The following is a 12,506-nucleotide window of genomic DNA, read 5'->3' on the forward strand; positions in this document are numbered from 1 at the left end:
CCAGATGGGTGTAATATAAGGGTAAGTGCTGGATAGTGTAGGTGTATAAATGACTATTATTACTCCAGGGGGGGTGTAATAGTGTAATGATTTCCAAGCAGGTTCCGCAGGAGCGTCAGGAATCCGGAGAATAATCCTCAGCCTTCCCCTACGGGCTTTCGGCTATATCAGACACTAGAGTAACGAATGGCTCGCCAGGGGAAAACAGGGAAACAAAACAAGGAAAGGTTGGGGAAGACAACAGATCTTTCAGTGGACTTCAGAATGGGCGCTTGGTAAAAGGCAGGCTGTAAGGAAGGAAATATATTACTGTCTATACATGATAACCACACCTTATGTATATACAATGTCTATTATACTCCTTTGACCATTACCTACCACAACTAAATGTCTGGACTTTAGGACATAGTGGAAGGGTAGCATAAGGTGCTCGTTTTCTGTGCAAAAACAAGACAAAAAGATAATAAAACTCTATCCCACTCTATACTAGTAAGTGTAAGGACATGATATGTAATTCTCACTCTGCTATTCTTTGGAGACAACTGGAAGAACATCCAAATCTTCTGTAAGTCTGGATTCGTGTTTGTGAGCCTCTACCATGTATCCTGCACCAGGTTATCTGTCATACAATAATCACAATGAGTTATCCACTCTTGTAAACCCCCTGATATATGGTAAGAAAAAAGGCAGTGCAAAGCGCTGTTACCGTGATTCTTTGCAGAGGAACTTCGAAATAACACCACACTCTGGTCCACGCAAGAGCCCACAAAATAAAGTATATAACGTCAGGGGGGAAAAAATTAAGTGGGGATGTGCACAATGGGAGTCAGCAACAGTAGAGATTCCAAATGCTGAATAAATTGGCAGTACCCAGCCGGATGGCGGGGAATAGTCCCGTCCCACGGGCGAAGCACCAGGAGATAGGGAGAATGGACACGAGCACTCTAAAATGAACTTAGCGGTGCCCAGCGGGATGACGGGGAATAGACCCTGCCGCCGTGCGGAGCACCTTGAGTAGGAGAGGATTAACAAGCTGTGCCCAGCCGGATGGCGGGGAAAATCCCTGCCACCGGGCGGAGCACAAGAAATAAGGGGAAATAGGAAATGAACCAACACGGACCACACCGTGAATACGGACGCCAGGAAAGTAGACGTCAGAGACGGTGTAACTGGATATTCGGCAACAAGGGAGAAGCCGAACGAAAACACCCTCACGAAGGAGGCAGGAACCAACTGGAAGTACACACGACAACAGGAAACCGGAAGTCAGGTAAAACAAGTCGGAACGGAACACACAGCAGAAAGGGCTAGACGCAAGAACGTAAAGTAGCGTTCCGATGTTGTGTACATCTTAAATAGTGTCCTGCATTTAAAGTTACAGTACGAGTGGGACGTCGGGGCATGACAAATAGTATTGTAAGTGCTTGATAGTGTAGGGATAAAAATTACTATTCTAACTCCAAGGGGGTGTAATAGTAGGGTAAGTACTGGATAGTGTAGGGGGAATAAATTACTATTCTAACTCCAGGGGGGTATAATAGTAGGGTAAGTGCTGGATAGTGTAGGGATATAAATTACTATTCTAACTCCAGGGCGGTGTAAAAGTAGGGTAATTGCTGGATAGTGTAAGAATATAAATTACTATTCTAACTCCAGGGGGGTGTAATAGTAGGGTAAGTGCTGGATAGTGTAGGGGTATAAATTACTATCCTAACTCCAGGGGGGTGTAATTGTAGGGTAAGTGCTCAATAGTGTATGGGTATAAATTACTATTCTAACTCCAGGGGGGTGTAATAGTAGGATAAGGGTAGGATACTTTAAGGGTAAAAATTAGTATTCTTAAAACATGAGGTTTTAATACTAGAGTATTAATTTTTTTACTATTTTAAAATAAAACATTAATGCTTATTGATACTTTAATAACTAAATAAATACTTATAAAACATTACCTATTTTATTTTAAATTTCTAAAAGCATTTCTTTAAACTTCTAAATATTACTCTAGTATTTAAAAAAATACTCCTTAAATACAAAAATATATTAAAAAAATATATAAAAAAGATTTTCAAACTTACCCAAAAATGCGTTGTAATGGCATGCATTGTAAGGACATCTTAGTTGTACTGACATGCGCTGTAATGGCATGCGTTATAAAGGATCCTGCGTTGTAAAAGTTGCGTATTTAAAGCAGTAATAGTTGCATTGTAATGGTTGTTTACCCTGCGCAGTGTGGGGGAAATGACGGTGCTGGGGTACCAAGCTGATGATGGCATCCAAGACTGGTATGAGGGACTTTGATAGGGCTGGCTGTGGGACTCCTCCAACTCTCGCAGTTGTTGGTTGGAAGGTACCAGAGGCCAATAGGTGCAGCACAGCCAGAAGATCTGTCTGTGGAGGGATGTTGGTTCTCCGCTGTGTTGGTACTGACAGCCTGTGGGCAATGTGGGTCAGGATGCAGGGGCTGGTTATCCTTTTCAGCCTGTAGTGGGCAATGACATTCTCTGGCGTTAAGTCTGTGAGGCTGGTGCTTTTTTGAAAGGTCCGCTCTCTTGTTCTGCGCTACCTCTGTGGCAGTCCGGGAGGGGGGTGGTCTGAGGGAGGGGGGTCCTATGAGTGGTGGCAGTGGGTGTTGTGGCCCTCTTGGTTCTCCAAGCTGCAAGATCATTAGCTCCATGACACATGTTGGTCTTTAGATTTGGCTCTCGGCTGGGCTCCCTTTTATACTGCAGGTTGTCATCCTGCTTAACATCATTAGAAAGCAGTTGTTAAATCCCTGCTGCTAACGTGCCTCATCACCTGTTTTTGGATCGCATTGCCGATCTGGCTGATCGTTGAGACTATCACAAAGTGGCGTTTTTGTGTATTTTTGTTCAGGAACGCCTACTCTGCATATTATTAGAGTTAGCTGTCGCTCTCATCCGTTGCAATGTTTTTTGCGGCAGCTATTGCTGGAAAACTGGCGATATCGGCAGTTTGCACCAGCTTGACAATAGGGCGATAAATCTATTGCCACTTTATCGGCGATAAGTCCTTGAGAATATGCCCCTACGTTTTCAGTTACTTCTCAAGAAGTTTTTTCTCTAGAAGTAATACAGAGCAAATTTACATAGGGAATCATTTAGGGGTGGGTGGAATATTCCGTTGGTTAAATTTTGCTGGCTTCTCATCACAAGACATAGAGTTCCAGCCAAATTCCTCCAGTTGCCGCATGGTTGAAATGTTTGTCCACACGCGGCTCCAGAACAGTTAGTTGGTGAGCGTGAGCGCAATTTGGTGTCTATAGCATGATTTCTGGTCGCTAGCAGGACATTGGGTGAGAATATTCTAATGCGGGCACTTGCAACTATTCACATTCAGAAGGCCACCACATGAGAAGAAATTGTACTCCACCTGCAGCAAAATCAACTTTAGTTGCTGTACACTATGGAGTGCTGCATGGTACCATTTGTGCTGATTTTTCAGAGCAGAACATACTACTGGGACAAATTCACAGCTCAATAAATGTGAAATGCCTATTTCTGCCTGTTGGTGGAACTCCACAGAATTTCGTGAAGTCAAGACTTGCCCACCTCTAGAATAATTCTAATTTGTTGATCTAAGCTAATCTTTAAAAAATAAGTACACCTCTTAGGCCTCATTACAAGGTCAGAACTATTCTCCAATCCCTGGACAAGCATATATTTGCACAGGGATCAAAATTACTAGTTGAGTGTTGACTATTGCACACTTCCATTTTAGTGCTCCTTATGTTGACATACAATTAGGCCAGGTTTGTATGTAACATGTATGTATTATTATAAAATCCCTACCACACACAATACAACCAACAATTGGTTTGACGTAAACACCTATTCACTAACATTGTTAAACAGAGATGTGTTAATAGAGTTGTGTCTCCTTGAGGCAAAAGTTTAATTTTCTCTAACCTTTACAACTTTCTATGTTTGCCTTATTGAACCGCACACATAAATACTTGAAAACATATTAACCTATATCTGAGTATAGCACTATATACTCAAAATGTACCTTTTCAGTACAAAACCAACACTAGATATGACACATCTTTGTACTATTGTGCAAGTATGTGTGCGTAGCGCAAGACCAAAGTGTTCCTGCATAGGATGAATTATTATTATTATTATTATATTTCTTATATAGCGCCAGAATCGACCCCCGAAGGGGTATCTCCGCGCTTGCCTTGGGAACCCGTCCTGGCTTTTCCCTGTGAGATAGCCCCTACAGGGCATCCCCAAGGTGAAAGCCAGGCATCCCGCCGCGGGGGGCCGTTGTGGAGATTAAGCAAGCTTAATGCCCAGAGTTGCAGAGTGTGAACCCGTGATTAGGTCAGGCACCGAAGCGAGAATTATCGAGTCCGTGGACATTTGAGCTCAACACCCTGCCGCGTCGGGAATTGAACCCTGGTCCCGGGTCTGACCTCTGCTTCAGGGTCTGCCTGCTCTAACCAGTGAGCCACACTTCTCCACTTCTCCAGAATTAGTAGTAGCTATGGTGCTAAATCGGTTCTCTATCTTTGAAACAATTCAGTACAGCCCTTAGATGTGTTCCATTATTTTCAGATTACTCATGCTGAAAGCATCAGGGACAAGAGTACAAAAAAAGTATCCTTATGCCTTTACATATGATAACAGCGGTGTACATTGGGCTCTCAAGTGGGTTCATATTTGTATGCTAGTATGCACACCTAGCCATGGGGATTATGTAGTCTCAAATATGAGACTATTATGCAATGTATTGACCAATACAAATGAAGGAGCACAATATCAAAAACTGAAAGACAATATGATGCACAGTAATCTGGATTAGTGATTAGTTTCCTGATCATTGAACTCATATATTGAATAATTTCTATTGTTTTGAACAGTGACATCAACATCAAGAAGTACTCCATCCTCTACAAGTGCTACAACTACTACTCCATCTACAACAAGTACTCCCTCCAGTACACGTACCACAAGCACACCCACTACAACAACCAGTACTCCCTCTTCAACAAGCACTACAACTACTACTCCATCTACAACTAGTAATCCCTCCACTACAAGTACTGCAAGCACACCCACTACAACAACTAGTACTCCCTTTTCAACAAGCACTACAACTACCACTCCATCTACAACAGGTCCTCCCTCGAGTACAAGTACCACAAGCAGACCAACTACAACAACCAGTACTCCCTCACCAACAAGCACTACAACTACTACTCCATCCACAACTAGTACTCCCTCCATTACAAGTACTACAAGTACACCTACTAAAACAACCAGTAGTCCCTCTTCAACGAGAACTACAACTACTACTCCATCTACAACAAGTACTCCCTTCACTACAAGTACCACAAGCACATCCATTACAACAACTACTACTCCCTCTTCAACAAGCACTACAACTACCACTCCATCTACAACAAGTACTCCCCCCACTACAAGTACTACAAGCACACCAACTACAACAACCAATAATCCCTCTTCAACGAGCACTACAACTACTACTCCATCTACAACAAGTATTCCCTCCACTACAAGTACCACAAGCACATCCACTACAAAAACCACTACTCCCTCTTCAATAAGCACTACAACTACTACTCCATCTACAACTAGTACTCCTTCTACTACAAGTACTACAAGTACACCCAGTACAACAACAAGTACTCCCTCTTCTACAAGCACTACCACTACCACTCCATCAACAAGAACTCCCTCCACTACAAGTACTACAAGCACACCAACTACAACAACCAGTACTCCCTCTTCAACAAGCACTACAACTACCACTCCATTTACAACAAGTACTCCCTCCAGTACAAGTACCACAAGCACCCCCACTACAACAACCAATACCCCCTAATCAACAAGCACTGCAACTACTACTCCATCCAAAACTAGTACTGCTTCCACTACAAGTACTACAAGTACACCCAGTACAACAAGTACTCCCTCTTCAACAACGCTACTACTAGTACTCCCTCTACAACTAGTACTACTTCTACTACAAGTACCACAAGCACACCCACTACACCAACCAGTACTCCCTCTTCAACAAGCACTACAACTACTACTCCATCCACAACTACTATTCCCTCCACTACAAGTACTACAAGCACACCCACTACAACAACTAGTACTCCCTCTTCAACAAGCACTACAACTACTACTCAATCTACAACAAGTACTCCCTCGAGTACAAGTACCACAAGCACACCCACTACAACAACCAGTACTCCCTCATCAACAAGCACTACAACTACTACTCCATCCACAACTAGCACTCCTTCCACTACAAGTACTACAAGTACACCCAGTACAACAAGTACTTCCTCTTCAACAAGCACTACAACTCCATCTACAAGTACACCATCCACTACAAGTACTAAAAGCACACCAACTACAGCAACCAGTACTCCCTCTTCAACAAGCACTACAACTACCACTCCATCTACAACAAGTACTCCCTCCAGTACTAGTGCCACAAGCACACTCACTACAACAACCAGTACCCCTCATCAACAAGCACTACAACTACTATGCCGTCCAAAACTAGTACTCCTTCCACTACAAGTACTACAAGTACGCCCAGTACAACAAGTACTCCCTCTTCAACAACGCTACTACTAGTACTCCCTCTACAACTAGTACTACTTCTACTACAAGTACCACAAGCACACCCACTACACCAACCAGTACTCCCTCTTCAACAAGCACTACAACTACTACTCCATCCACAACTACTATTCCCTCCACTACAAGTACTACAAGCACACCCACTACAACAACTAGTACTCCCTCTTCAACAAGCACTACAACTACTACTCAATCTACAACAAGTACTCCCTCGAGTACAAGTACCACAAGCACACCCACTACAACAACCAGTACTCCCTCATCAACAAGCACTACAACTACTACTCCATCCACAACTAGCACTCCTTCCACTACAAGTACTACAAGTACACCCAGTACAACAAGTACTCCCTCTTCAACAAGCACTACAACTCCATCTACAAGTACACCCTCCACTACAAGTACTAAAAGCACACCAACTACAGCAACCAGTACTCCCTTTTCAACAAGCACTACAACTACCACTCCATCTACAACAAGTACTCTCTCCAGTACTAGTACCACAAGCACTCACTACAACAACCAGTACCCCTCATCAACAAGCACTACAACTACTACGCCATCCAAAACTAGTACTCCTTCCACTACAAGTACTACAAGTACACCCAGTACAACAAGTGTTCCCTCTTCAACAAGCACTACAACTACCACTCCATCTACAAGTACTCCCTCCACTACAAGTACTAAAAGCACACTAACTACAACAACCAGAAGTCCCTCTTCAACAAGCACTACAACTACCACTCAATCTTCAACAACTACTCCCTCCACTACAAGTTCTACAAGTACACCCACTACAACAACCAGTACTACCTCTTCAACAAGCACTACTACTAGTACTCCCTCTACAACTAGTACTACTTCTACTACAAGTACTACAAGCACACCCACTACAACAACCAGTACACCCTCTTCAACAAGCACTACAACATCTACTCCATCTACACCTCCCTCAAACATGAAACTATTATGCAATGTATTGACCAATACAAATGAAGGAGCACAATATCAAAAATTGAAAGACAATATGATGCACAGTAACCTGGATTAGTGATTAGTTTCCTGCTCATTCAACTCATATATTGAACCATTTCTATTGTATTGAACAGTGACATCAACATCAAGAAGTACTCCATCCTCTACAAGTGCTACAAATACTACTCCATCTACAAGAAGTACTCCCTCCAGTACAAGTACCACAAGCACACCCACTACAACAACCAGTACTCCCTCTTCAACAAGCACTACAACTACTACTCCATCCACAACTAGTACTCCCTCCTCTACAAGTACTACAAGCACACCCACTACAACAACTAGTACTCCCTCTTCAACAAGCACTACAACTACCACTCCATCTACAACTAGTACTCTCTCGAGTACAAGTACCACAAGCACACCCACTACAACAACCAGTACTCCCTCATCAACAAGCACCACAACTACCATTCCATCTACAACAAGTACTCCCTCCACTACAAGTACTACAAGCACACCAACTACAACAACAAGTACTCCTTTGTCAACAAGCACTACAACTACCATTCCATCTACAACAAGTACTCCCTCCACTACAAGTACTACAAGCACACCAACTACAACAACAAGTACTCCTTTGTCAACAAGCACTACAACTACCACTCCATCTACAACAAGTACTCCCTCCACTACAAGTACTACAAGTACACCAACTAAAACAACCATTACTCCCTCTTCAACAAGCACTACAACTACTACTCCATCTACAACTAGTACTCCTTCCACTACAAGTACCACAAGTACACCCAGTACAACAACAAGTACTCCCTCTTCAACAAGCTCTACAACTACTGCTCCATCCACAACTAGAACTCCCTCCACTACAAGTACTACAGGTACGCCCAGTACAACAAGTACTCCCTCTTCAACAAGCACTACTACTAGTACTCCCTCTACAACTAGTACTACTTATACTACAAGTACCACAAGCACACCTACTACACCAACCAGTACTCCCTCTTCAACAAGCACTACAACTACTACTCCATCCACAACTAGTACTCCCTCCACTACAAGTACTACAAGCACACCCACTACAACAACTAGTACTCCCTCTTCAACAAGCACTACAACTACTACTCCATCTACAACAAGTACTCCCTCGAGTACAAGTACCACAAGCACACCCACTACAACAACCAGTACTCTCTCATCAACAAGCACTACAACTACTACTCCATCCACAACTAGTACTCCTTCCACTACAGGTACTACAAGTACACACAGTACAACAACAAGTACTCCCTCTTCACCAAGCACACCAACTACCACTCCATCTACAAGTACTCCCTCCACTACAAGTACTAAAAGCACACCAACTACAACAACCAGTACTCCCTCTTCAAGAAGCACTACAACTACCACTCCATCTACAACAAGTACTCCCTCCAGTACAAGTACCACAAGCACACCCACTACAACAACCAGTACCCCCTCATCAACAAGTACTACAACTACTACTCCTTCCAAAACTAGTACTCCTTCCACTACAAGTACCTCAAGTACACCCAGTACAACAAGTATTCCCTCTTCAACAAGCACCACAACTACCACTCAATCTTCAACAAGTACTCCCTCCACTACAAGTACTACAAGTGAACCCACTACAACAACCAGTACTTCGTCTTCAACAAGCACTCCTTCTACAACTAGTACTACTTTTACTACAAGTTCTACAAGCACGCCCACTACAGCAACCAGTACACCCTCTTCAACAAGCACTACAACAACTACTCCATCTACAACAAGTACTCCCTCCAGTACAAGTACCACAAGAACACCCACAACATCAACCAGTACTCCCTCATCAACAAGCACTACAACTACTACTCCATCCACAACTAGTACTCCTTCCACTACAAGTACTACAAGTACACCCAGTACAACAACACGTACTTCCTCTTCAACAAGCACCACAACTACCATTCCATCTACAACAAGTACTCCCTCCACTACAAGTACTACAAGCACACCAACTACAACAACAAGTACTCCTTCGTCAACAAGCACTACAACTACCACTCCATCTACAAGTACTCCCTCCACAACAAGTACTAAAAGCACACCAACTACAACAACCAGTACTCCCTCTTCAAGAAGCACTACAACTACCACTCCATCTACAACAAGTACTCCCTCCAGTACAAGTACCACAAGCACACCCACTACAACAACCAGTACCCCCTCATCAACAAGTACTACAACTACTACTCCATCCAAAACTAGTACTCCTTCCACTACAAGTACCTCAAGTACACCCAGTACAACAAGTATTCCCTCTTCAACAAGCACCACAACTACCACTCAATCTTCAACAAGTACTCCCTCCACTACAAGTACTACAAGTGAACCCACTACAACAATCAGTACTTCGTCTTCAACAAGCACTCCCTCTACAACTAGTACTACTTTTACTACAAGTTCTACAAGCACGCCCAATACAGCAACCAGTACACCCTCTTCAACAAGCACTACAACAACTACTCCATCTACAACAAGTACTCCCTCCAGTACAAGTACCACAAGAACACCCACAACATCAACCAGTACTCCCTCATCAACAAGCACTACAACTACTACTCCATCCACAACTAGTACTCCTTCCACTACAAGTACTACAAGTACACCCAGTACAACAACACGTACTTCCTCTTCAACAAGCACCACAACTACCATTCCATCTACAACAAGTACTCCCTCCACTACAAGTACTACAAGCACACCAACTACAACAACAAGTACTCCTTCGTCAACAAGCACTACAACTACCACTCCATCTACAACAAGTACTCCCTCCACTACAAGTACTACAAGTACACCAACTACAACAACCATTACTCCCTCTTCAACAAGCACTACAACTACTACTCCATCCACAACTAGTACTCCCTCCACTACAAGTACTACAAGGACACCCACTACAACAACTAGTACTCCCTCTTCAACAAGCACACCAACTACCACTCCATCTACAACAAGTACTCCCTCGAGTACAAGTACCACAAGCACACCCACTACAACAACCAGTACTCCCTTATCAACAAGCACTACAACTACTACTCCATCCACAACTAGTACTCCTTCCACTACAAGTACTACAAGTATACCCAGTACAAGTACTCCCTTTTCAACAAGCACTACAATTACCACTCCATCAACAAGTACTACCTCCACTACAAGTACTACAAGCACACCAACTACAACAACCAGTACTCCCTCGTCAACAAGCACTACAACTACCACTCCATCTACAACAAGTACTCCCTCCACTACAAGTACTACAAGTACACCCACTACAACAACCAGTACTCCCTCTTCAACAAGCACTACAACAACTACTCCATCTACAACCAGTACTCCCTCTTCAACAAGTACTACAACTAGTACTACCTCCACTACCAGTACTACAAGCAAACCTACTACTACAACAAGTAGTACTTCCTCAACAAGCACTTTATCAAGTGGTAAGAAATTAGTAATATTTTTTTAATATGATTTCTTCTGACTATACTGTTGAAAGTCTGGTTTGTCTTTTTTTTCTAATTTGTAATATATCCTCTCTAGAGTTGTGCTTCTATATTATTTTAGTTCACTAACTCTGTAACTGCAACTTTAGTTCTGTTGATTTAGAACACTTACAATAGCATACACGGAACTGCACATTGTATTAATCTGTGCAAAGGTGTCATATGTGTATTTTTTTATTTTAGCATGTTTATGTTTCAAACAGTTAGTATTTATGTCTCATACAACAATTAAGATTGCAGAAAGTGTCAGTCAAAGGGGCGTACAATTGATTGATTGTTTTGATGTACCATTTGTATCTACCCTGAATTATCTTGTTGGCGTGGATCTTCTTGTAGCCTTCTTACAATTCTATTAGTTTCAACTGTATTTGCGCAGTCCGGCTTGCAGAACTTTTTATAATGTTTTGTCCGTACTGTAAAAAATGAATTGTGCTAGGGAAATTGACTAATATGTTTAGGTTGCTTTAGGCTCTCAAATCTTTTTTTTTACAAGAAAGAATTCAGATATAGTGTTTGTTTGCAAGCTTTAATCAGACATCTCTTGATTGCGTGTAGTCTATTTATTCTTCTCCATATCATGCTATCTGCCACTTAGACATTGGGTACATAGTATAATTGTCATCAACATTAAAAACATATGAGGAATTTCATCACGTGAAAAGGACCAAAGTATCATAGCTGAGTGGCTAGTATAATTGACTGACATGTTCTATGTCATTTGGTCACCTGGTGCTTCCTTACCTTCGCATGACTAAATCTGCCAAAGGACTATTTTTCTTATTAGCAAACAGGTGCCTCTGGGCCATATTTTCAAAAAAGACACACAACACAGCAGCCCAAAATGCTGGGTTGCATTGCTTGGCAGGGAGGAAGCAGGAGAGCACCATATCTACAGATATATGACTCTTTCCTCCCCGCTCCCTAGCGTCATAGCTGATTTAATCTGCTGTGTGCCATGCACACACCTTAGCGATTTAGCGTTAATGTGCTTGTCTGAGTCTGAAATAGGTTTTTTACAGGAAGGCTACCCTTCCTGTACAAAATACTATGCCTAGACAAGTTCAAACACGTCTCCCTCTTTGTATGCATGCTGCACAGTGCAGTATGCATGCAAAGTAGGAAAAGAAGGGAGATATGAAAAACATTTCTCCTGTTAAAATTTCCTTAGATGGCATTACCTTTTAGCGCTAAACCTTGTCTACAATTGTTTGTAGATAGGGTTTTGCATCAAAAGGCATAAGTGTTGCATGGGAATGTCCATGTATTACCAATGTAACGCCCCGTTGGCACTCAGTAACGC

General features: G+C 42.5%; 1 protein-coding gene across 1 annotated transcript; it reads left to right on the forward strand.

The window, feature by feature from the left end:
* Positions 1–1,104: 1,104 nt before the first annotated feature.
* On the forward strand, positions 1,105–11,275 carry LOC147685376 (uncharacterized). The gene is made up of 6 exons (XM_086939780.1): positions 1,105–1,270; positions 4,883–5,844; positions 5,907–6,530; positions 6,580–7,426; positions 7,751–11,143; positions 11,244–11,275. Exons 1-6 carry the CDS (start codon positions 1,105–1,107, stop codon positions 11,273–11,275), a joined length of 6,024 nt encoding a protein of 2,007 aa, XP_086795906.1.
* The last annotated feature ends 1,231 nt before the right edge of the window (positions 11,276–12,506 follow it).

Source organism: Lissotriton vulgaris, chromosome 10 (assembly GCF_964263255.1).
Source record: "Lissotriton vulgaris chromosome 10, aLisVul1.2, whole genome shotgun sequence".
Taxonomy (NCBI): Eukaryota; Metazoa; Chordata; class Amphibia; order Caudata; family Salamandridae; genus Lissotriton; species Lissotriton vulgaris.